This window comes from Lupinus angustifolius, chromosome LG08 (assembly GCF_001865875.1).
Source record: "Lupinus angustifolius cultivar Tanjil chromosome LG08, LupAngTanjil_v1.0, whole genome shotgun sequence".
In the NCBI taxonomy this organism is placed as follows: domain Eukaryota; kingdom Viridiplantae; phylum Streptophyta; class Magnoliopsida; order Fabales; family Fabaceae; genus Lupinus; species Lupinus angustifolius.
In genome coordinates this window covers 12,908,279-12,936,019 of record NC_032016.1, presented here as the reverse complement: position 1 = coordinate 12,936,019, position 27,741 = coordinate 12,908,279, and the positions used below count along the sequence as shown (strand labels likewise).

Sequence of the window (27,741 nt, the reverse complement as noted above, 5' to 3'; positions counted from 1 at the left end):
TATGAACCTAATAAGCTTTAATTCTTGGGTTAGTCCGAGCCTTGCTATTCAAGTCGTGGGTTCCCACCCTTAGCACAGATCACAAACTCAGTTACTAAGTTAATGGCAAAAAAGAGGTTTAACTTGCTCTACTAATACATTAAGCACAATTTTGATCTTAAGTCATTTGGAATAATCAACCATGTAACCTATGTTTCCTCTATCCAAATATGAACCAAGCAATGTCAACCATGTACAAAAAGCAAGTGATGGCAACATCAAGAATTGAAGGATTTATCAATCATTGAATCATTGAGGCATAATTAGGATAATGATAGATGAGAGTTAGGATTCTCATATAAGAACAACTAAACATGGATTGAACTAGGAGTAATGTTTAATGCCCCAATTTTGCCAATTATTTCTTTCATTCCTTCCACCTTTTCTAGTTCTGGTCCTTACCCAAGGATAAATATCATGTAAACTTTAGTATTATAGAACATTTCTTCATTAACACCTAAAATAAGAAACGTATTGTTCTCAAAGTAACATCATCTAGAGTTTAAAATATACAAGTGTAACAAGATGAGGATAGCTCTGATGAACACATGATATCACTTATTTTAAACTTTCTAAAGAAGAAAAGAGGCTTCATAAAATTCCAAGCTCAAGCAAAGAGAGATTCAGATAAGAACACTAAAGACAAAGTTACATGTTAGGAGTGTGGCAAGCAAGAACATATGAAGTTTGCTTGTCTTTACTACCTCAAATAGATTGAAAAGGATAAGAAACTTAAGGATAATTTTGCCAAAAAATATTATTGTCTTAAAAGGGAAGGAAGATGGTGGTATCTTTGTTGTCTTTGGATTTGTCTAGAATATAGTTTTAAATTCAACAACTAATAATTCCATAGAAATAATGTTTTTATAGTCCATACAATTGTTGAATCAATAACAAATTGGAACAAAGGTATCAACATAGGATTTTATGCTTTTAAGTTTTAAAAGCTCATGCTTATTTGAGGCCTAGGCATGATGCTTATTTAAATGCCTTAAACTAAAATATACTTTAAACCAAACTTTCAAATCAAATTAAATGTTTTAGATGGCTAAGCTAGGCTCTAAATTTAAAGTCTCAGTAGTGACTATCCTATGAAATTAAGTCTCCATTAACCAAATTCTCTAAACTCCTCAGAGCTGAGCAAATAAGGTATTCAAGGCAAAAAGGACCAGAAATCATCTCCATCATAAAACCCTTTAGTACCATAATGAAAAATACATGTATTTATGGCATTATATCACTAACTAGAAACTAAAATGAACAAAAAGAAAAGGCCACAAAGCACATAAGGTCCTTTCTTTCATAATCTTCAAGTTTTAAAGAAATTTAAATTTGTGAAATCATATAATTCAGCTCATGACTACTACCATATTGGATGCAAGTTTTTACCTTTTCTTGTCAGAGTTCTTCAAATATATTAGTGCCAATTATGTATCATAATGACAGCTTCTTGACAGTACAAGCATTGAAGTGATACCAATTTGCTCAGTTTTTGCAGCTAAAGGTGGACACGATTATTGCACAACAGCATAGCTGGTTTTGCCAATGAAATGCGTTCTTCGCTAACTCGCGGATACTGGAGTAAAATGTATCTGATAGATTTCATCCACTTGGCACAAAAAAGCATGAGCAAAGGATAATATATTTATGCTGAGTAGTGGTCCTAGTCTGCATCACCAAGTCCATCACTCCCATCACCCCTTTTGGATATGGCTGTAAAATGTGAACTTGGTTTCTTTTTCTGAGAAGCAATTTCAGCATTCTTCCGTAAAACAGCTCCCGGAGATGGATATGGTCGTTGTTGAAAGAGAGGACCCTGAAATTTACCAAGAAACAGACGTTGTTCAGCCACGAGGAAGGAGATCGACATAATTATTTTGGTATTTAGGAACAGGAAAATAGGTTGAAGGAATTATTTTGTTGAAAATGCGTAAGAAAAGCAACTGCAATGATAAAAGTAAAATAATTTCTCAGAAGAAAAAAGGAAAGAAAGAATGTTCATACTGTTGCTGTTGTGTCAGCTGCTCGTGGTTGCACACCTTTCAGACCCACAACCCTGAAATTAATTGCAAGTTAATAATTACTAATCAGGGTTTTTTTATTAAAAAAACAATGTTTATCTGCATCAGTAATTCCTTACAATACAAGGATTTTGAATCAGTCCAATTTTATATTAACCAGTTCAAAAAATTGAATACCATATAATATATATGGGATAAAGTGAAAAAGGTGTAAGACATGACACATTGGCGCTACCTAATAACCTTTTTATAGTATCTAACTTTCTATTCATCCAACTGTTTCATTATCCATGATCATTTGTGCCAGATTTTGAAAAAATAAACTGATGAATAAGAATATAATCAAGTAGTTCTTTGTATTTTTTTTCCACAAGAATATATCATGTTTATGTATATTATTGAAGTATTGAACAACTAATTATTGTAAATTTTTATACATGTGATATACATAATCGGAACTAATTATTGGGAACTTTTAAAGAAATAAAAAAAACTGTTAACATACCAGCCACCACGCGGAGCATCAGAATAAGAGCTGGGGTCCATGGGATCCAACTCGTCATCGTCTTCAAGTGCACGCTTCTTACCTCCTTTTTTACCTCCCTTATCAAATGGAGGTTTCCAATTGGACCTGAACAGACAAATTGGGATTAATACTTCCTTCATGGCTTTTGACTATGACCAACTCCTAGCTTATATATATAGCACAGATTTCCATAAAATCCGAAGCAATAAATTTTCGTTGCTTCTGGAGCATGAATTCAGGCAATAATTCAGATTCACAGAGATATAATGTAATCACATTCTATTATTGACGACATAGATTTCATTGACAAACTTACAGGATATAATTGGCAGCAATGTATAGTTTCATTTTAAAAGATCACTTCATTGCTATTTATTTTTCTGTCTTTTTATACAGGAATGTAGTTTTCACTAGTGGACTCTACCCAATATGGAAGATAACTAAAGAAAGTTGTAGTAGAAAACTAGAAATACATTTTTAAATTGTATGCAGACAATAGAGTTTTAAGCTAGTACATTGTAGAAATATAGGTGTTCTGAATGATGGATAGTTACAGTTAAAGTTTAATTATGTTACAGAGGTCATGCCCAATGATAGAAACAACAAAATCAGTTATAGAACAGTCAATTAAACGAACATTTTACAAACAAAAAAATCAATTATACAGATCTTCATACAAATATATACCTCGGTTTGCTGGCCGTTTTATCAGAACTTTCATAGAGATGTGCCGTACTGCTTTGCTGATTATTCAAACTTGAGGACAAATACTGGCATTGTGGAAGATTCAGAGTTCTGCATTTGTTCATTTTGGGATAAGATAGCAACCAAAAGAAATATTAGGGATAAACATTTGCAGCACAGTATGAGAAAATAAAAAAGAGTAAACAAACGTCCAGAATTTCTGAACCTAATTAAACATATGCACACTGCCTTTCCTAGCGAGTGAGAGGGAATTGGAAACGGAGTGCAGTACTATCCCTTGCGGGCTTTAGTATGTATCAGAGTCTAAATGCATGTGGTTAACTGGTTCTGGTTATCCTTAACTTCGTTCCTACTTTTCCTCAGAAGGAAAATATATTAGAACCTTAAAAGTTTTAATTCTGTAGAAAACTGGGTCAACGTTTTAATTCATAGGAAAATATATTAGAACCTTAAAAGTTTTAATGTGCGGATACCATTTTCTGTTATTTAATTCATAGGATACAATGTTTTAATTGTTCTTTAAAATAAAACAACCACTTATGATATGCATCATTAGTATAAAACAAACCAGTTCATTCAGCTATTACGATGTAATGAAGGTATAAATATTATAGGCAGAAGCCATGGAAAAAGAGATCTCCTGAAACTCAGTGCAAAAGAGGCAAGATTCACCACTGTACCTTGTGCAATGTTTGCAGTAACCCCATGCCTGCACAACGCCTACTCCCCATCCACCACATCCTGTGCACCTCTGTAAATTAGATGACTGATCATCCCCACCAGCTACAGACAATTCTTTGTGAGCCGACACAACTTTCCGAGCAGAATTAGGACTCTCCCATTGTGATACATGAGTTTTTGTATTGTAATAATACTTATGACCTTAAACATTAAAAAAAGAGTGGAATAAGATAGGGTATAAAAATTCATAAAATGGGGACAAAAAGATATGAGAGAACTTGACTTTGTACTATACTTCTAACTTCTAATACATGTGTACAGTTAATGAGAAAACTAAAATTAAGCAAGATGGGCTATCAAACAGTCACACCAATGATTACGCTTACACGTGTTTCAAGATTCTATATCTGAGTCGGGAAGAATGTGTACTGAACAACACAGCAAGTTATAAATGGTCGCATAGAAAAAGGGCAGGGTCTTTTTTTGTTGTGTTGCAAAAGTGACTTTGCATGAGGGAACACGTATATTTACTAATTGGGTAAGAGACAAACCCTTCACCTCTCTTCAAAAAATGGGGAAAATTATGTTACTAATTTTGATGTTAGAAATATAAAATAATGAAAATTGTTGAAAGGCTAAATGCAACCATGAGAGATTTTATTTGTGATGAACCTGTTGTTTCATCCAGCGCCTCCACCCAGTTCTCTGGAAGAAGTGAAGATGGTGGTGGTTCCATAACTAAGGAAGTTTTATGAGGTTTTTCCCATTGACTCTTCCCAGTACTTTCATTATAATAATAAGATACACCACTTCCAGGATCTTTTGCCTCCACCTGCATGGAAAATTAGCAAGCCAGACATGAAAATGGGCGAATTAGGACTGAACTGTGTCTTGACTGACCACACAAAATTTCTTATATCACATGATCAGTATTAATTGCAATCACATGCAATCCTAATGAAATAAACGGACAAATCCACCGATTCTATTGTATATATATACAAGGTGTTATTACAATATAATTGGACTTTCTTTTAGGTAGAAGAAAATTGAAAAAGTTGGTTAAGGAAGAGGATTATAAGACAAGATACGATATCCTCCACCAAAAGCTACAGTGATAAAGTTACAGAAAAACTGCCAAAGAAACTCACAAAAATAACACAATAGAGCCTAATCTCTAGGCATATCCTCTTAAGAGAACAAAAATAACACCAAGGGGCTAATCAGAGTTTGGCTTATGTAACAAGTAGGCGAATCTCTTGTCATATCTAACAAAGAAACGTCTCTGAAGTTAAAAGGGCATAACAGATAACAAACAGGCCATCAAAATGACCATACACTAAATGTTATCCACATTCAAACACTCCTTTACAGCTATAGGCACCAAAAACAGCAAACACAATGCAATGCACAGAATTTGAGCATCTTTATAGAAGTCAAAACCTCTAAGTCAACAGGAGGAAATTGATACAAATCTTTCGGAAAAACCTAGTTCTCTCAAAGATCCCAGGAAGCTTATTCCAAAGAAAGTTCATAGCCGGACAATGCAAAAAGACATTAGTCCAGACGTCCAGTTTTATAAACTACGGCAGAACATCACATACATATTAGGGGGCAAAGCATATAAAAAGAATTTCACATCAAAAGGTAAACATTTATAACAAGTTATACGCACCCATCCTGGAGGCAACTTCTCAGTTTCCTTGTGTTCAGCTGAAGTACATTTCTGAAATGCAAAAACAGGCAGTATGTAAGGTAATTGAAGAGAAAAGGTTAAAAATAACTGAATGTAAACTATCTAAGTGAGGATTGAAAATAGAATTCTATATTAAAGGAACTTGCAACACTATATTTTAGAGTGAAGTCTCAGCAATAGATTACACCCACCTAAACAAAAGGAAAAAAATGAACCAACCTAAAAACAGTTGCCGTAGAAGTGAGAGAAAACTAATAATGATAACAAAGATAATCAAAAGTTAAAATTCATACCACATCCTTACTGTGTGTATCATCTTTGAGAATACCCCTAGCTCTCAACTTCTGCTTTAAATACTCAGGCAATTCTTTGGCTGCAGGTTTATGCTCTGAAACTCTATCAACTTTAGGTTCAAGCTGATCTTCTTTATTCTTACCTGCTTTGCAGTTCCAGAAACAACAAAGTTTAAGTATATACTGTCTGGCTTAATTATTGGAATGTTAATAGGGTGCTGCAGCATGACGCAAATATTTATGAAATTAAGTTTACCTTCAGAAGTATTACGCGCTTGAGCATCAAAATATGCACCCCCACCAGGTACACCATATCCATTACCAATTTCAGTGTTACCTAATATACAATTGAAGATATATATTATATAGTCCCAAAGAAAGCAAATGGATTGATTATAAATTATAATTATAAGCTATAAATATAATACAATTATGAGTAAATTACACTGACACCCCTGAGTTTTAGTGAAATCACACAAACCATCCCTCACTTTTCTACACCTACACAAACCTCCCCTAATTTTTATACTTTATTACACTGACCACCCCTGCATAAGAAATAAGTACAATTATAGAACAAGTTAACCAATAATAATCATTTGATGTCTAATAAAAAGAACATCACCATAAAAACAAAGTGCTTTCATGACAAAAACTGAAAACCCCACCCAAAACTCTTTTCATATAAATATATTAAGTTCCTTTCCCCTTAACTATGGTTAGAGCACAAGGATAACTACTACTGTAGACCATATGTTCCCAACCCCTTCATGGTTAAGAATGTTGCACAAACAAACTCTAATGTAAAAAAAAGTCTCAGATAATATATGTAGCACTAAAGAGATATTAACAAAGAAAATGTGCAAAAGATTGGAGTTCTTCTACAGACCCCACTACTTCCACAGCATAGTCACTCCACTTTTGGTCCAGGTTTTGGCTAAGAAAACCTCAAATTCTCCCATTTCTCCTATTATTGGCGATACATTTGCTCCTCTCTCAGAACAATAGTTGTGGCTATCCTCCAGGAGGAAACCCAGGATCTAAGTCTCAGCCTAAATTGATAACTGTCACTGCTTGAGCCACACCATTGATGTGCCAGACTTTGCATGGTTGCTCCGTTGCACTGCTTAAGGTGCACATACTATATATAGGATAGAAATTTATCTCATTACATCCTTCAAACCCCTTTATACTCGATAGAAACCTGACAGCTGACACCCTAGCCTTAAACCAAATTCTTGCTCTTGGAATAAAACTAACCCTTCCCGTCTAAGGAACATGTCATGAACCCAAAAAATAAAAAATATAAACAAAATAAGGAATAACTCTGTCTTAGCTCACGTTCTCTTTATTACATATATAATGTGGAGACTTACTACTGGGTGATATCAAATCAAACGCAAGACCATTTCATCTATAAATCAACAAAACTAATATCAAATAATCTAATTTGCCAGGAAACAGTGAAACACTCATCAATTATCTTCAATTATATTTGCCAATCCAGATATAAATATTTCTAATCCATTAGGGCCACTGATTCTTCACCAAACGAGAGTAGAAAACCGTTCCTTTGATTTAATGCACAAAGATATTAAACATCAACAATTCCTTAGACGGGGAGGAGAAACACTTATATCTCTTAAAACAGCAAGGAACTTATATACTATTGGACACAAACTGATCCCGACATGAGATTTGAGAAAATATAAGACATAGCTTCAAATAGGTTAAAACCTTTAACATGCCGTCAGCAATAATATTAGGAGCAAGGAAGTCTAAAATATCTAAATTAATTTATCAAGGAGACAGTGATAAGCACTGCTGCACCAGGACTGCAAACAGTGAAACAGTGTCATGGGAAAACAGCCTTACTTCTATATGAAATATAAAATAAAAACAAAAAAGAAAGCCATGCAAGTGAAAGTGTGAAACAACACTTATCCAATTATCTACCTCCACTATTCGATAAATTGGGAGGAGTGAGGACACATGATTTTTTTTCTTTCTTAACTTGTAGGATGAAGAAGTTCATTAAGATGAGAAGGCTGAACAGGATGGAGAAATAAGACGTCCTCTTAAATGATGTTAAAAAGGCCATCCACAAAAAGAAAATCATGAACTAGTAATCATCATATTCATGATAAAGAAAAGATAAGCCCAAGACAGTTAAGCCTCCTCCACTCCGAAACATGGAAAGAAGAGGTAGCAAAATACAAATAAATTAAGTCATAAAGGAAGGAAAAAGCTGAGAACAAAAAGAAAAACATAGTAGAGAACTAAAAACATTGTTCAAGAAATTAAGTGACATACCTTCTTCTGGATGTGCAGCTTTCCCACGCTTAACAGCCATTTCAGCCCGGTGCTCTGTGGCCATCTTCAATAGATGATCCTGTATTTTTTTTAAATTTAAAAATATATAAATTAAAGAATAGAAAAATGGGATTGCATCCTATCTATACTTATATTCTTTATAGGATAGAAATAAAACTAAAGCTAATAAATTTTTAATCATACACCTTCAAAGCATGGGGGTCACGACGTTCTGAGAATATGTCTAAATTATCCTTGGTAGGTGGAGCCAAAGTTCTTTCCTCTCTGAAATGGCACAACAAAAACATCTAATTTTGTCATTCTTAATTTCTCAAATCACTAACAACTATTCCAAAGTCAAGGAAGTAATCCACAGAAGAAACAGATCAGTTCATACCTTTGACTCCTAATGATATTTTGGGTGGCAATTTCCTATCAGTGAATACAAATAATTAGAACAATTAAAAGAAAACAACGAAACAATAAGTTAAATACAACAGATACAAACTTGTTCACGTAAGACAGCATCCTGGGCAGCACTATCAATGTCGCTATAGTTTAATTGTACTCTTGAGCAATTGGTAGACACATTAGAAACATTCATTGCAGCAGTATCATCGACTTTCTGCGTAAAATTGGCAACGGACTCTTGTAATGCTTTTGAATTAGTATTGTCAACATTCTGATATCCTCCACCAACATGATTGTTTGAAAACTGATTTTGTTCCTGATTCTCAGTTGAATTTACAGTGGGAGGGGGCTCTGAGGTTACAGTTTGACAAGTAACAAAACCAGACTGAGAGAGGGTTCCTTGTTGAAAGTTACAAGAGGTGTTATTAGCAAAGGTATGAGGAGGAGCATTGGCAGGAGCATACACATTCACATTCGGCGGAAACTGATAGCATCCAGAATAGTTTGAGTGATATTGAGGTCTGATCTCACCAGGCTGTACCTGACCCGGTTGGAGGAGTGAATGCATTGGTTGAGCTGAGTTTGATGAATAGTTAGGCCAAGAGTGAACACCTGGAGGGAGGGGCTGATCTTGGGAATTCTCCATATCCAATGAATGTTCTCAATTAAGGGTATAAGAAAACCTTCGATTTCAATTTAAAGTCTAAGCCTTTGATGGGTATAATGATTGCTCAACTGTTCCTGCAGAACAAACAAGAATTACCATTTATGAGTATCACACTGATGTGTGGGTAACCTGGTATCATTGTCGTACCGATATCAGGTACATACTTGATGCTGGTATATTGAGCACATACGGATAACTACCCAATACACACATGATAAGTAGGCAAATGGTACCACCCAAATACAAATCAATCATGCAATACACCAATTTTTGTTGCTAATTCATTTCACTTCCTTTAGACCATGCTCCTTCTTTATAAATTTGGTTTACTTAATATACCATAAAATTTTGTTGAAACCTTATTAGTGGCCAAAATATTATGAAAATTTTATTTATCTTATGATTTAATCACATTATTCTTCATACATTTATATCTCTATATAATATAATGCATCACATCATATCCCTACCTAGTTTTCTAAAATTATACTAGTACCCCATACCGGTATCAGAAAAACTGAATGCAGAATCAACAACAGTGACGTTTTCAGTCAAAAAAATCAATGGAAAACATGTCAACAAAATTTACATAAGCAATCAATTTGGGCACAGCAAATATCAAATTTTTAATTAAAGTTGAGCATCGGCGCAACTGTAAGGTTATTTGTCTTGTGAACTGAAGGTCCTCTTCGCTTCCAAGGATAACGCTTTATACATCTACCCTTCCCCGGTCAGGTGGTAACCTCGTGCAAGTCACCTTATTTAAATATTGAAATTTTAATTCAGCTCGAAGATTGAAGTATAGGAATGAATTGAAATAAAAAAAAAGAGAAATAGAAAGGAATTGAAATGGTAAGAGTTGGAATTGTGTAGAAGTAATATTAGTGAAGATGAGAAAGTGGGAAGAAGAACATAAGAGCAAATTGGGAACGAAAATTGCATATAAAACATGAAAAATTGAAGATATAGAAAGAACTCTTTCAGTTTTAGCACACACATATATATATATATATATAGAGAGAGAGAGAGAGGCTTACTGTGATGGATGAAGGAAACCACTGCTTCTATGTCTTACGGTGAGGCGAAGGAACCTATCACTCTTTTCTCCACATTTATGTCCTGTTCTTTTTTCCCCAGTTTAATATATATTCGTCAATATTTACCATTACCATTAATCATCCACTACAAATCAAATCATGTATGATTTATTAAAAAAATGTATGTATAAGATTATTCGGTTATTTATTTTTAATTATTATTTACTCTTTAAAAAAATATTATAAATAATATATTGATCTTATAAATCTTTAAACTAATAAGATGTAAAAATTATTATCTTAAAAAAACTTTTATGTTAAATTCTCTATTACTAATAAGAAGTTATCTAGTGGTATAAGGTTTCACTGTATATTAGAAAATTGAGGGTTCCATGGAGCAACACTTGTTGGGAGGAGCAATCACGAATCCAAAAAAGACTAATTTCTTATCCAAAAAGTTAAGGGTCTACTCTTCTTAATAATATAAAAAAGACCTTCTTTTGGCTTGCATCTATCTGCTATTCTCATCACCCAAACATCCAAAGCTTCCTTTTATTTGCTTCACCAATGGTGCTACATGCACCTTACGATATGCATAACCTGAATTAAAAAAAACATGTATATCCTCCTCAACTCATAAGTTGAAAATGTATTATTTTATTGCAAATGATATGACATTTCAAAAATAAATAAATTATTATTATCATGTTGAGATATTGTATAATATTATTGATATGCAACTTAAGGAACCACATGATATTTCTTTGTGATAAATATTGAGTTGGTTGTCTGTATATCTTGTTTGAGTCCAACCAATTTGTTCTCTAGTTTTAATATGAAGATTCTGAAAAATAGGTTATGTAATCGAACGAGTGATACACGAATGATTGTCTTGTGACTTATATTAAGGTAGAAGTTTTCAATAACATTGATAATAAATTGATCATTCAATAATTTCAAAATATGAAGTCACATAAAAGTCGATCATGAAATATATAATTTATTTGATTAAATATATAATTTTTTTTATTTTGACATTAATGTTTTCATCTTTTTATATATAATAATATTTATTATTTAATTTTTGATATATTTTCTACACCTTGACTGTAGATCTTAGATTTGCTGCTGATTTTGTTTATCCATTTCTTTTTCTTTTTTTAAAAATAATCTTATTTTAGTTATATATCAATGGAGAGTGGTTGGTTCAAGGTGTTATATACCTTAGCATTGTTGATGGAGAGAAAAGTTTTGTGGAGAGTATTTGTGATTAGATTAAAAAATGATTTTATTGTTTTTCTTATTTTTTTCCATTTGAATATGTATTTTTTACTTCAATTTAAAAATGACTATCAAACTATATATTCAGAAATTATTTAAAAAAATGTATTTGGACAAAGTAATTTGGGGAGTGAATATATCTTTTTATGGTCAACTTCTATGCACAACCATATTGAATGCCCCAAAATGTCTACACAACTACCACACCACTCTCATACCTAACTCCTAACTAGTTACGTTAGTTGACATGTTAAATGAAGAGTTTCTGATTCCAAGTACAAGCCTTTTTCCCATACTTACTAATGCGGAAAAAATATGGAATGTGACATTTTTTTGTAGAGTATTATAGCTGCAATACCATTATGATAAATGATTGATTCCTCATTTTCACCATTGAAGAAATTTTGGATAAAATAGGAATAGCGACAATTTTCTCAAAAAATGTTCCAATATCAGACTACCAATAGATTAGAGTGAGGCCAAAAGATAGCCATAAAAATCTTTCTACATGTTCGATGACTATTATGATTTTTTAATTATGTCGTTTGGGTTTAATAATGCACCTTCGACTTTTCAATTTACCATGAACAACCTATTATGTCCTTACCTCAGAAAATTTGTAATAGTATTTTTTATGACATTAGTTTATAGACTATCTTTAGAAAATCATATTATTCATCTTAAGTTGATTTTGGAGCTACCATCTATCAATGTGTTATATGTTAAGACATGTAAGTGTGATTTTGGGGTGGAAATAGTGGCCTATCTAAGCCACGTCACATTTACTTAAGGGACGAATCACCTCCCGGACCAATCAAACATCACAAAATAATATTAAAATATTATTTTTTTTATAATTTTTCTTTTTAAATGAATGAAACTCTATGATTGACTTGGTACACCAAGTGAGACATGAATGGAGACATGTGATCCCCATCCTTAACTTAAGGGGTATAACTAGATCCAGAAAAGGTTCAGGTCATTATAGAATATCCAACTCCCTGCATCTATATAGCCTTGCATGGACTTCTTGGACTTATTAACTTTTATTGTTGATTTATTCGACACTATGCATCTTACAATGCTCCCTCGTGCTAAACGACTCAAACAAAATAGTTTTACACGGTTTAGTATGGCTCATTGGACCTTTACAAGATTACAACAATAAGTAGTAAATATCAATTGTTGGTATATATCATATTTTCGTGTAGAAACAAATGCCTCAGTTATAACCATTAGAGCAGTGTTGTCTCAAAAAGGACGTCATGATGCATTCTTCAATAGAAACTTGTCTCCCATAATGTAGGATGCTTTAGTGTATGTATTAAATGTTATAACATAAACAATTATGAAATGACATCATTACTTAATATAACACTATTTCTGTATCTTTATTGATCAACAAAACTTAAGACACATGCTAACTCGAGTATTATAAACCATTGAGCAACAAAATTATATGACTTTTAGTATGACATATTATACAAACCTATAAAATAAAATAGAGTGACATAAGCATATTATCAAGGGGAATTTAGGTGGCTAATGCACTTTACTCAAAATATTACGATCTTAGTACATCTTTTAAGTTTATTATAAAAGTGGTGTACTTTTTGAAAACTAGGCAATGTGATTGCCGAGTTTTATTTTTTTTCCTGGAACACACAAGAATCAACATCAGTAGTGGAGTTTTTGTTCTTTAGTAATATTTTAACAAAAACTCCAATGGGAATAGAGTTTTTGTTTTTTTATTTTTCCAAAGGAAAATCGACAACACCATTAGAGTGTTTTGCCTTTATTATATTTTAACAAAAATTCCAATGAAGTTAGAGTTTTTTTTTAATTTTCCAAAAGAAAGTCCGCTCGGCAACATAGTTAGAGTTTTTTGTCTTTATTATATTTTTAATAAAATCAACCATGAGATTGGAGTTTTTGTTTTTATTTATTTTCTAAACGAAAATCAGCAACATGGTTGGAGTTTTTTGTAAGGTATAAAATTAATTTTTTGCAGTTGTAGCCAACCCATTATATAATCATCTCAAAGGAATCTTCTTTGCTCTGCTCTACACATATAGCATACACATTTTGAGGAGGTATTTTTGTTGAGGGAAAGAAGGATACAGTCTCTTAAGTTATTGATTCAACTACTACGTTTTTATGTGATACACAACATACTCATGATGAAGTTATAGTTAAGGATGTTGATGACAAAGATGAAGAGGATGAGGAGGAGCAACAATTGACAACACGTGGTGGAAGGAGAATCTTGCAACGGAATGAACAACAGTTAAGATATCAACTGCCAAGAAGAAGAAAATTACTTGCATGCGACACTTCATCATAGAGATGTCATTAGAATTTTGGGATTTAATAAATTAAGAAAATGTAATATTGTAATAGTTTTCGCTTTTTAATAATATTTGTATTTGTATTTTAATAAATAAATACAAATTGTATTCCATCAATATATAAAGCTATACTAAACTATCAAAAAAAGTTTAAAACATTTGACTAAATAAATTTATTCATGCAATAATATAAAACAAAAAACTCGGAGTGTTCATTTCAACTTCACAAAAAACAAACAAAAACATAGAAAAACTCCAACTATGTTGTCGAGTTATTTAAATATATTAAAGGCAAAAAAAAACTCTAATTATGTTGCCGATTTTCCTTTGAAAAAATAAAAAAGCCAAAAACTCAAACCCCATGGCCGATTTTATTACAATATAATAATGGTAAAAAACTTCAACTATGTTGCCGATTTTCCTTTGGAAAATTAAAAACAAAAAACATAAACTCCAACCCTATTGGAGTTTTTGTTAAAATATAATAAAGGCAAAACACTCCACCTATGTTGCCGACTTTCCGAAAATTAAAAAAACAAACAAAATCTCCAATCCTATAGGAATTTTTGTTAAAATATTATTAAAGAACATAAACACCACTAGATTTGCTTATTCTTGTGTGTTCTAGGCGAAAAAAATTATAACTCGACAATCACATTACACCACTTCTATAATAAACTTAAAATGTGCTCTAAGACCGTGATATTTCGGTTGAAGTGCACTAGCCACATAAATTTGCCATTATCAAGGTGTGGCACAACTTCAGAGACTCTTCTAACCTTCATCACTTCGTTTTGGTTCCTATATTGATCACTAAATACATATTATGCAACTATTGAAAGAAAAGATTTAACAAAAATATTGGATCGATTTTCAATGGGTAGCTATATTTCAAAGAGAGACTACATGTGTTTAACATCGCAAACATGAGATCAATTTTACTTACCAAATATCATTCCACTCTAATAGTTGGATACTCCGATAATAAACCAATTATGGCTTGTCTTTTCCCTCCATATATTGGCCTAAGCAATATAGAGAAGCAAAAGACACTGCATGGTATATCAACAAAATAATTACATTCCATAGAAAAACAAGGCTTACCGTAACCTTTACCTCTTCCTCAACAAGTGTGGGACAACATATCAATGTATTTTAACACAATTCTATCGTCATCTTTTGGTCAACATTGTTATATGGGTGATAGTAAACCACTTAACAAAATATGGTAATTTGATAGGTCTTCCAACCCGATTCACAACAACTTATCTAGTCGGGTGTTTTGCATTCGAGATTTATAGGTTACATGGAGTCCTAGGTTCATTGTTTCAAATAAAGGCAAGATGTTTCCAAGCATTTTTTGGAAAGAATTTTTTTGCTTGGAAGATACAAATCTCTATTTTAGCTCCACATGAACGTACAACCCTTGATATGACGGCCTGACCCAAATGGTGAACAAAGGGTTAGATGCATATCTCAAATTTTTTACCTTTAAACAATCAAAACAATGTTTCAAATTATATACGTTGCATAATATTGGTATAATACATCCAAGTACTCCTCCACGAAAATGCCTCCATTATAGGCTCTCTATTGTCGAATTTCTTCGTCCATCAAGGTCTATATTCTGAGTCGGGATTGTGAGAACTATATAGGTGTAACCCTACAAGAAAGACATCAACTCTCACAACAACTCAAGGCTAAGCTATGCAAAGCGGAACAAAGAGTAAATGAACAATGATAAACACATACAAGACCATACCTTTGACGTGGGTGTCTAGGTGTGGGTGAATCTTCAAACCTACTAATAACAAACAATGCCTCATCACACTTATCACAAGGTTTCTAAGAAATTTTGGGAGGTATACCAGATTGTGCATCGCATAGGCATCGTGGCTTATGAGCTTGCACTAGCGGATGGATCTCAATGGTTAAGGATCTCCACAAAAATATTGAATGGGTGGAAATAAAAAATGGAATGGATGGAAAAATTCAACTCAGTGAGTTAACAAACAAAAATATAGTTGCCTAATGTGGAGATATTTTTATTGAATGACAAAAATTTAAGACCATGTTAGGAACTACAGTGACATGATTTTGTACTCCAACTAAGGGATAAATACAAACTAAACCGTGTGGGAAAGCTAATTCTTGTTGTCCTAAATTATATTCCAAACCATGTCTTAGACTAATGAAAATATGTCATGTCAATTTAAAATATTAAATATTCATTATTTTTTCTGTTTTTACTTCAATATGATTAGTTTGAGACACAGTTTATGACAGTAGATCATTATCTATTCTGTTGGCTTTATTCAAGTGTGAAATCTCACATTGGATATAAGGAAGATTGAAGGATTTTATAAGTGGGAAGGCCCATGGAACCATTGTCTTAAGGTTTTGGTTCAATACGCGATATCTCACTTATAGCTCTCCACTCTACCCATGTCCCAATAACAATGGAACTCCCCAGTGGTTGGAGGCTCCCTGGTCGTAGTCTGGTTCAACAAGTGGTATCAAAGCTGATGGTTCTACTGAGACATGATGAACTTAAGTGGAAGCAAACTGGTAAGTGGTATCAAAGCTGATGGCACCCATACTTGAGGGGTGGATTGTTGGATTTATTCAAGTGTGAAATCCAACATTAGATATGAGGGGATGAGTGAAATAAATTATAAGTGGAAAAGACACATGAAACTAATGCCTTAAGGTTTTGGTTCAAGACATGGTGTCTCACTTGTGGCTCTCTACTCTTCCCATGCCCTAGTAACAATGGAACTCTCCGGTGGTTGGAGGCTCCTCGGTCACAGTCTGGTCTAACAAATAATATTAGAGTCGATGATTCGACTAGGACATGGTGGATTTAAGTGAGAGCAGACTAGTAAGTGTGAACTACTCACACTTGAGCGGGGGTTGTTGGGTTTATTCAAGTGTGAAGTCTCAAATTAGATATGAGGGGAGAAGTGAAAATGTTTATAAGTTGAAAAGACCCATGAAACTAATGTCTTAAGGTTTTGGATCAAGATGTGGTGTCTTACTTGTGGCTCTCCACTCTTCCCATGTCCTAGTAACAATGGAACTCTCTGGTGGTTGAAAGCTCCTCGGTCCCAGTCTAGTCCAACTAGTGGTATCAAATTCTAATGGTTTTGCTGAGACATGGTGGACTTAAGTAGGAGTAGACTAGTAAGTGTGTGGTACCCACACTTGATGGGGAGATTATTAGGTTTATTCAAGTGTGAAGTCCCACATTAGATATGAGGGGGAAGTGAAAGAGTTTATAAGTGTAAAAGACCCATAGAAATAATGCCTTAAGGTTTTGCCTCCAGTCTAGTAGGATTCTCGGTAATCGGGCATGCTGGTAGACTCTAGGTCATCATTAGGACTATGAATTTTCTAACATATGGTTAGTCGATGTCAACCTTGTCATTATGGCGTCTATGACGCAGGTACTTGAGTGTGGTTCGTCGGTTCATTTCTTGCTACTTTTGCCTTGGTTCTCGGGTCTCCGTTGGATTGAACTCGAGTATTTTTGGACAGGCGGGAAGGGTCGTTCTTTCGTCTTTTGGAACTCCTTCACGCGAATCACCATCTTCACTGATGGATGAATATGGGCTTCCCTTATAAATAAGGAGGGTCTTTCCTTCAGTCATTCTACGTTTGCCTTTTTATTTGAAACCTCTTGCGGGAGAATTTGCTCTCGAGCCGACCAATTGTTCATCTTTGTCTTCTTTAGATTAATTTTGTTAGGTAACTTCTTTCTCTTTACTCTTATAATAATGGTTTCCTCTACCGAGCATGATCTTAGCTCAGATAACATGGAGGTTTTGTCTAAGCCTCCACCTATGTTCACTATCCCTTCCCGACAATGTCGGCGCGTGAGGTCGACCTCTAAGAAGAGGTCGATTAATCTCTCACTCCAAACCTCATTAGCTGAACGGAGAGAGAGAATGGTGAGATGGGAGGAAGCGCTGATCGACCGAGCAACCACACTCGGGAGGTGGTTGTTAGGCGTGAGTAGCGACTTTAGTTCAGGATCTAATGTTTCTTCTGGTCGCAAGTCCTCTATGGCGAGAATATACGCTGCAAAGGCTGGCCACCTAGTCATTCTTGTTGGTTTGGATAGGTCTTGTGGTCGATATTGGTGGGTAGACTGGGAAATATTTGGGCTGAGTAGTCATTTCCCAGCCGACGACCTTCTCAGGCTGACGAGAAGGTTTTGTAGGATCTCATTGTCAAGGTGGGGATCAATTTCGCCTTCTATATGTATGACATCTACTCCTAGAAGCTCGGTTTGCATATTCATCTCGACGACTAGAGTGTGGTCGTGTTGGGTCATCTTCAAGTCGCCCCCTCTCAACTCCTTCCAAACGCTTGAAGATTTATCTGTGCATTCGCCATCTAGTGTAGAGTCAACGAGTATCCCTGCTCGATCAAACTTTTCTTCTGGATGTTCCTACTTACCCATAGTAAAAACTCCAACAAAGAGAAGGAGGGTCGCCATAGATGGGTATGTCTTCAGTCGCGAAACAAGCGGGCCTTGTTCACCCCTTTTGACTAGTCAGTGAAGAACTGGAAAAAAGGATTTTATCGGGTGGAAATAAATGGGGTATCCAATCATCAGTGGGCATATAGCTCGGACAGAAAGAGTCGGTTCCCCTTCGCCTGGAATAGGGAGTTCCATCATAAATCCGTCAAAAGCTTTTCGACAAGTGATGGGAGTTTAACTAGTTGGGAGGCGAAGGCGGCCAAGGAGATGTTGGGCTGGCTGGCGGAAGGTGTGACTGTGCCTTGCTCGTCCTTAGAAAAGGAAGACACGATCTTAGAGAAACTCATAGGTAGGTTGGTCTGGTTATTTGGTGTATGCTCGGTCATTTATTTTCCATATAACTAACCTTTCTTTGATTCTTTTTCAGCCGATATGAGTAGTAACCTGGGCAGGAGTCTTCTACGAGTAAAAATGCCTGAACCTCTTCTCCTTCAAGGGCTTCTTCCGATTCCGGCCAAGGATCGGACAACGCTCCCACTCAGACGTCATGTGAAGTTGCTTGATTTGTTCCTATTGCCTCGCCAGCCCAACCGACGGTCGACCTGACTCGAGAATCTGTGCCTAACCCTCCTTTGAGGCTGGAGGTCCTCGTTGATGCTGATGTTCAACTACTAGGCATCCTGGGCATAAGTCAATCAGGAAAGGGAAAGAGTCAGCCACCTAGTCTAGCCTGATTCTCTCGTCCTTTCGTGTTGCATGAGTAGTGGAATAGAACCTCTTGAGTCCTTCAGTGAGAGAGATTCTGGATGGGATTTCCCTGCTCGACCTGCTAAAGCATCTCTAGATGTTTTCTATCCTCTCGGATGCGATGCCAAAATATTTCGAAGATAAGAGGGTCCTTCTTACCTGGGTGGAGAGTGATGCTCTGGCCACTCTTCAAGAGCAATATTCTACCAATCTATAGAAACTAAAAGAGGCTCACTTTATGGAACTGAAGAGTTTGGAAGCTCAGACTATGACGGCCAATGAGCAGTTGTCGATGATGTCTCATCAGCAAGAGTGTGCCTATCGGGCGGCCATGGAAAACCATGAGAAGTTGATCAAGATGACCACTCGGGTTAAAGAGGAAGAACTCGAAGTCTAATGTTTGAGGGCTAAGTTGGAGCAGTCGGAGGAGAGGGGGTAGACCGCCTAAAGTGAAGTTGACTGCCTTGCTGGGGAGCTGACTGCTTCGCAGGCTCGGGCGGAGGTGCTCAAAGGGGAGAAGGCGATTCTGGCCAAGAAGAAGGCCGACCATGTGACTAACCTAGAAGAGATGGCTGGTTTGCAAGTGAAGTCGCCCATCTGGCCTGAGACAATGTAGTGAGCCAAGTCCGCCTCGTGCACCCTGATGAGGACTTGTTCTGGATGGACATCAAGGCCCTCGCCATTAGAGCTGGTGCTAGAGGGACCAGATGTCACTATTAAGCTGTCGGTTCCAGGTAGAAGTGGGTAATATATAATAGGTTTTTTTGCCAGTATTTGTAATAAGCTATTTTTAATGAAGCATTTACTTTAATTGATCGTCTTTTTCTTTTGTACTTTTTGGTCTGAATTGATAACTACTGATCCTGGATTTGAACAAGGTAATCATGTCCGGAAGTAACCCACGGAACATGAATATAAACAAGATAACTTTGATCGGAGGTGCTATAACCCAATAACTGAACTTGGATTTGAACAAGGCAATCTTGACCGGAAATAATCCAAAGAACCTTGAATATAAACAAGATAACCTTGGCCGAAAATACTAATAACCACGATAACTGAATCTTAAATTTGAACAAGTTAATCTTGGCCAGAAATAATCCAAGGAATTTGAATATAAACAAGGTAACCTTGGCCGAAATACCAATAACCGCGATAACTGTATCTTGAATTTTCCAAGGAATTTGAATATAAGCAAGATAACCTTGGCCATAAATACCAATAACCGCGATAACTGGATCTTGAATTTGAACAAGTTAATCTTTGCCAGAAATAATCCAAGGAATTTGAATATAAACAAGATAACCTTGATCAAAAATAGCAATAACCCAATAATTGAACATGGATTTGAACAAGATGAACAACTGATCTTGGATTTGAACAAGATGAATATCTCAAACTCGGATCCGACCAAAGAGGACTTGAATATGTTGAACTTGGATCCGACCAATGGAGACTTTGTTAATTTGAATAACTTGAACCTGAACAAGATGAATAACTTGAACATGGATCCGACCAAAGAGGACTTGATCCATGCCTTGGGTGAGTGAATTAGACAACCGTTAAAGGGGGACATGGTTCATGCCCTTAAGGGGTGATGTTGGATTGCCGACCAAGGGGAACATAGTCCACGCCTTGGTGATTTATTTGACCGCTGCCAAAGGGGGACACGGTCCACACATTTGGGGTTATAAATATTGGACCACCAGTTAAGGGGGACATGGTTCACGACTTGGGTGATTTATTTGACCGCCTCCAAAGGGGGACATGGTCCATGCTTGGGGGTGTAGATGTTGGATCATCAAGGAAGGGGGACAAGGTCTGTGCCATGGGTGACTTATTTGACCGCCGCCAAAGGGGACATGGTCCGCACATTTGGGGGGTGTAGATTTTAATCATCGGGCAAGGGGGAAAAGGTCCACACCTTGGGTGATTTATTTGACTATCGCCATAGGGGGACATAGATGTTGGATCAATGGGCAAAGGGGACAAGGTCTACGCCTTGGATGCTTTACTTGACCACCACCAATGGGGGACATGGTTCGCGCATTTGGGGGGTGTAGATGTTGGATCACTAGGCAAGGGGGACAAGCTTTACACCTTGGGTGATATACTTGACTGCCGCTAGAGGGGGATATGGTCTACGCATTTGGGGGGTGTAGATGTGAGGGAAATTCATGAGACAAAGACATAAAATGAATAATACCTCGTTAGCATATACATATATTTAGTGTTATAATGGGTTGCCCAACCTCGAAAGGGGTTGACATTACATTTTAAGCGTAAAACGCACGGAGGTTGACAATATTCCAAGTCCAGGGAACTTCTTTCCCGACGAAGTCCTCTAATTTGTAAGCACCCTTACCGGTTTTACTTACAACCCGATAAGGTCCTTTCCAATTAGATGTCTGCTTCCCTTTAACTCTGCCAATATCGGCCCTTCTGAGAACCAGGTACAATCTTCAAAGCTCTGGGCACAATCTCCTTTTTCCTCAACCAAATCTAGATTGTGTCTTAGCAAGGTTGGACTGGCCTCTTCACTAAAGCGCAAGGTCCCCATGTAGGTTCTCCTATTTCCACCAGGATCATAGCCTCAACGCCATACGTAAGGTTTAAAGGGGACTCACCATTGTGGAATGTGCAGTTGTTCGGTAAGCCTATAGCACATTATGAAGTTAGTTGGGCCAAGCTCCTTTAGTCTCTTCCAACCTTTTCTGGACCCCCCTCAAAATGACCTTGTTGGATGCCTCTGCCTGCCCAATTATCTGAGGCTGGTTGATGAATGTGAACTGTTGTTTGATATGCAAGCCAAACAACATTTTTGCTTGATGAATATCGATTAATATTGTTTAAAAATGGTTTTTCCTAACTATATGGCAAACACCCTATATGATGAATGGTCATGCAACATGATTTTTGAAATGTTTAATTCTATCAAAACAATGTTTCAAATTATATACGTTGCATAATATTGGTATAATACATCCAAGTACTCCTCCACGAAAATGCCTCCATTATAGGCTCTCTATTGTCGAATTTCTTCGTCCATCAAGGTCTATATTCTGAGTCGGGATTGTGAGAACTATATAGGTGTAACCCTACAAGAAAGACATCAACTCTCACAACAACTCAAGGCTAAGCTATGCAAAGCGGAACAAAGAGTAAATGAACAATGATAAACACATACAAGACCATACCTTTGACGTGGGTGTCTAGGTGTGGGTGAATCTTCAAACCTACTAATAACAAACAATGCCTCATCACACTTATCACAAGGTTTCTAAGAAATTTTGGGAGGTATACCAGATTGTGCATCGCATAGGCATCGTGGCTTATGAGCTTGCACTAGCGGATGGATCTCAATGGTTAAGGATCTCCACAAAAATATTGAATGGGTGGAAATAAAAAATGGAATGGATGGAAAAATTCAACTCAGTGAGTTAACAAACAAAAATATAGTTGCCTAATGTGGAGATATTTTTATTGAATGACAAAAATTTAAGACCATGTTAGGAACTACAGTGACATGATTTTGTACTCCAACTAAGGGATAAATACAAACTAAACCGTGTGGGAAAGCTAATTCTTGTTGTCCTAAATTATATTCCAAACCATGTCTTAGACTAATGAAAATATGTCATGTCAATTTAAAATATTAAATATTCATTATTTTTTCTGTTTTTACTTCAATATGATTAGTTTGAGACACAGTTTATGACAGTAGATCATTATCTATTCTGTTGGCTTTATTCAAGTGTGAAATCTCACATTGGATATAAGGAAGATTGAAGGATTTTATAAGTGGGAAGGCCCATGGAACCATTGTCTTAAGGTTTTGGTTCAATACGCGATATCTCACTTATAGCTCTCCACTCTACCCATGTCCCAATAACAATGGAACTCCCCAGTGGTTGGAGGCTCCCTGGTCGTAGTCTGGTTCAACAAGTGGTATCAAAGCTGATGGTTCTACTGAGACATGATGAACTTAAGTGGAAGCAAACTGGTAAGTGGTATCAAAGCTGATGGCACCCATACTTGAGGGGTGGATTGTTGGATTTATTCAAGTGTGAAATCCAACATTAGATATGAGGGGATGAGTGAAATAAATTATAAGTGGAAAAGACACATGAAACTAATGCCTTAAGGTTTTGGTTCAAGACATGGTGTCTCACTTGTGGCTCTCTACTCTTCCCATGCCCTAGTAACAATGGAACTCTCCGGTGGTTGGAGGCTCCTCGGTCACAGTCTGGTCTAACAAATAATATTAGAGTCGATGATTCGACTAGGACATGGTGGATTTAAGTGAGAGCAGACTAGTAAGTGTGAACTACTCACACTTGAGCGGGGGTTGTTGGGTTTATTCAAGTGTGAAGTCTCAAATTAGATATGAGGGGAGAAGTGAAAATGTTTATAAGTTGAAAAGACCCATGAAACTAATGTCTTAAGGTTTTGGATCAAGATGTGGTGTCTTACTTGTGGCTCTCCACTCTTCCCATGTCCTAGTAACAATGGAACTCTCTGGTGGTTGAAAGCTCCTCGGTCCCAGTCTAGTCCAACTAGTGGTATCAAATTCTAATGGTTTTGCTGAGACATGGTGGACTTAAGTAGGAGTAGACTAGTAAGTGTGTGGTACCCACACTTGATGGGGAGATTATTAGGTTTATTCAAGTGTGAAGTCCCACATTAGATATGAGGGGGAAGTGAAAGAGTTTATAAGTGTAAAAGACCCATAGAAATAATGCCTTAAGGTTTTGCCTCCAGTCTAGTAGGATTCTCGGTAATCGGGCATGCTGGTAGACTCTAGGTCATCATTAGGACTATGAATTTTCTAACATATGGTTAGTCGATGTCAACCTTGTCATTATGGCGTCTATGACGCAGGTACTTGAGTGTGGTTCGTCGGTTCATTTCTTGCTACTTTTGCCTTGGTTCTCGGGTCTCCGTTGGATTGAACTCGAGTATTTTTGGACAGGCGGGAAGGGTCGTTCTTTCGTCTTTTGGAACTCCTTCACGCGAATCACCATCTTCACTGATGGATGAATATGGGCTTCCCTTATAAATAAGGAGGGTCTTTCCTTCAGTCATTCTACGTTTGCCTTTTTATTTGAAACCTCTTGCGGGAGAATTTGCTCTCGAGCCGACCAATTGTTCATCTTTGTCTTCTTTAGATTAATTTTGTTAGGTAACTTCTTTCTCTTTACTCTTATAATAATGGTTTCCTCTACCGAGCATGATCTTAGCTCAGATAACATGGAGGTTTTGTCTAAGCCTCCACCTATGTTCACTATCCCTTCCCGACAATGTCGGCGCGTGAGGTCGACCTCTAAGAAGAGGTCGATTAATCTCTCACTCCAAACCTCATTAGCTGAACGGAGAGAGAGAATGGTGAGATGGGAGGAAGCGCTGATCGACCGAGCAACCACACTCGGGAGGTGGTTGTTAGGCGTGAGTAGCGACTTTAGTTCAGGATCTAATGTTTCTTCTGGTCGCAAGTCCTCTATGGCGAGAATATACGCTGCAAAGGCTGGCCACCTAGTCATTCTTGTTGGTTTGGATAGGTCTTGTGGTCGATATTGGTGGGTAGACTGGGAAATATTTGGGCTGAGTAGTCATTTCCCAGCCGACGACCTTCTCAGGCTGACGAGAAGGTTTTGTAGGATCTCATTGTCAAGGTGGGGATCAATTTCGCCTTCTATATGTATGACATCTACTCCTAGAAGCTCGGTTTGCATATTCATCTCGACGACTAGAGTGTGGTCGTGTTGGGTCATCTTCAAGTCGCCCCCTCTCAACTCCTTCCAAACGCTTGAAGATTTATCTGTGCATTCGCCATCTAGTGTAGAGTCAACGAGTATCCCTGCTCGATCAAACTTTTCTTCTGGATGTTCCTACTTACCCATAGTAAAAACTCCAACAAAGAGAAGGAGGGTCGCCATAGATGGGTATGTCTTCAGTCGCGAAACAAGCGGGCCTTGTTCACCCCTTTTGACTAGTCAGTGAAGAACTGGAAAAAAGGATTTTATCGGGTGGAAATAAATGGGGTATCCAATCATCAGTGGGCATATAGCTCGGACAGAAAGAGTCGGTTCCCCTTCGCCTGGAATAGGGAGTTCCATCATAAATCCGTCAAAAGCTTTTCGACAAGTGATGGGAGTTTAACTAGTTGGGAGGCGAAGGCGGCCAAGGAGATGTTGGGCTGGCTGGCGGAAGGTGTGACTGTGCCTTGCTCGTCCTTAGAAAAGGAAGACACGATCTTAGAGAAACTCATAGGTAGGTTGGTCTGGTTATTTGGTGTATGCTCGGTCATTTATTTTCCATATAACTAACCTTTCTTTGATTCTTTTTCAGCCGATATGAGTAGTAACCTGGGCAGGAGTCTTCTACGAGTAAAAATGCCTGAACCTCTTCTCCTTCAAGGGCTTCTTCCGATTCCGGCCAAGGATCGGACAACGCTCCCACTCAGACGTCATGTGAAGTTGCTTGATTTGTTCCTATTGCCTCGCCAGCCCAACCGACGGTCGACCTGACTCGAGAATCTGTGCCTAACCCTCCTTTGAGGCTGGAGGTCCTCGTTGATGCTGATGTTCAACTACTAGGCATCCTGGGCATAAGTCAATCAGGAAAGGGAAAGAGTCAGCCACCTAGTCTAGCCTGATTCTCTCGTCCTTTCGTGTTGCATGAGTAGTGGAATAGAACCTCTTGAGTCCTTCAGTGAGAGAGATTCTGGATGGGATTTCCCTGCTCGACCTGCTAAAGCATCTCTAGATGTTTTCTATCCTCTCGGATGCGATGCCAAAATATTTCGAAGATAAGAGGGTCCTTCTTACCTGGGTGGAGAGTGATGCTCTGGCCACTCTTCAAGAGCAATATTCTACCAATCTATAGAAACTAAAAGAGGCTCACTTTATGGAACTGAAGAGTTTGGAAGCTCAGACTATGACGGCCAATGAGCAGTTGTCGATGATGTCTCATCAGCAAGAGTGTGCCTATCGGGCGGCCATGGAAAACCATGAGAAGTTGATCAAGATGACCACTCGGGTTAAAGAGGAAGAACTCGAAGTCTAATGTTTGAGGGCTAAGTTGGAGCAGTCGGAGGAGAGGGGGTAGACCGCCTAAAGTGAAGTTGACTGCCTTGCTGGGGAGCTGACTGCTTCGCAGGCTCGGGCGGAGGTGCTCAAAGGGGAGAAGGCGATTCTGGCCAAGAAGAAGGCCGACCATGTGACTAACCTAGAAGAGATGGCTGGTTTGCAAGTGAAGTCGCCCATCTGGCCTGAGACAATGTAGTGAGCCAAGTCCGCCTCGTGCACCCTGATGAGGACTTGTTCTGGATGGACATCAAGGCCCTCGCCATTAGAGCTGGTGCTAGAGGGACCAGATGTCACTATTAAGCTGTCGGTTCCAGGTAGAAGTGGGTAATATATAATAGGTTTTTTTGCCAGTATTTGTAATAAGCTATTTTTAATGAAGCATTTACTTTAATTGATCGTCTTTTTCTTTTGTACTTTTTGGTCTGAATTGATAACTACTGATCCTGGATTTGAACAAGGTAATCATGTCCGGAAGTAACCCACGGAACATGAATATAAACAAGATAACTTTGATCGGAGGTGCTATAACCCAATAACTGAACTTGGATTTGAACAAGGCAATCTTGACCGGAAATAATCCAAAGAACCTTGAATATAAACAAGATAACCTTGGCCGAAAATACTAATAACCACGATAACTGAATCTTAAATTTGAACAAGTTAATCTTGGCCAGAAATAATCCAAGGAATTTGAATATAAACAAGGTAACCTTGGCCGAAATACCAATAACCGCGATAACTGTATCTTGAATTTTCCAAGGAATTTGAATATAAGCAAGATAACCTTGGCCATAAATACCAATAACCGCGATAACTGGATCTTGAATTTGAACAAGTTAATCTTTGCCAGAAATAATCCAAGGAATTTGAATATAAACAAGATAACCTTGATCAAAAATAGCAATAACCCAATAATTGAACATGGATTTGAACAAGATGAACAACTGATCTTGGATTTGAACAAGATGAATATCTCAAACTCGGATCCGACCAAAGAGGACTTGAATATGTTGAACTTGGATCCGACCAATGGAGACTTTGTTAATTTGAATAACTTGAACCTGAACAAGATGAATAACTTGAACATGGATCCGACCAAAGAGGACTTGATCCATGCCTTGGGTGAGTGAATTAGACAACCGTTAAAGGGGGACATGGTTCATGCCCTTAAGGGGTGATGTTGGATTGCCGACCAAGGGGAACATAGTCCACGCCTTGGTGATTTATTTGACCGCTGCCAAAGGGGGACACGGTCCACACATTTGGGGTTATAAATATTGGACCACCAGTTAAGGGGGACATGGTTCACGACTTGGGTGATTTATTTGACCGCCTCCAAAGGGGGACATGGTCCATGCTTGGGGGTGTAGATGTTGGATCATCAAGGAAGGGGGACAAGGTC

The 27,741-nt window shown here is 37.1% G+C and overlaps 1 protein-coding gene across 1 annotated transcript; it reads right to left on the bottom strand.

Moving 5' to 3' along the window:
- Positions 1,095-10,478, bottom strand: LOC109354810. Its single transcript, XM_019597555.1, has 14 exons — positions 10,390-10,478; positions 8,783-9,426; positions 8,672-8,706; positions 8,481-8,559; positions 8,275-8,353; positions 6,218-6,298; positions 5,962-6,104; positions 5,648-5,698; positions 4,645-4,804; positions 3,972-4,173; positions 3,274-3,381; positions 2,566-2,691; positions 2,044-2,095; positions 1,095-1,855 (listed from the first exon to the last, which is right to left on the bottom strand). The coding sequence occupies exons 2-14, from the start codon at positions 9,329-9,331 to the stop codon at positions 1,703-1,705; spliced, it is 1,818 nt and encodes a 605-aa protein (XP_019453100.1). The 5' UTR covers positions 9,332-9,426; positions 10,390-10,478; the 3' UTR covers positions 1,095-1,702.

Coding starts and splice junctions, on each gene's coding strand:
- LOC109354810 (XM_019597555.1), bottom strand. CDS start 9,331: ATGGAGAATTCCCAAGATCAGCCCCTCCCTCCAGGTGTTCACTCTTGG. Junction 2,096..2,565: donor GATGCTCCGCGTGGTGGCTG/GTATGTTAACAG, acceptor AATTAATTTCAG/GGTTGTGGGTCTGAAAGGTG. Junction 1,856..2,043: donor CAGCTGACACAACAGCAACA/GTATGAACATTC, acceptor GGTAAATTTCAG/GGTCCTCTCTTTCAACAACG.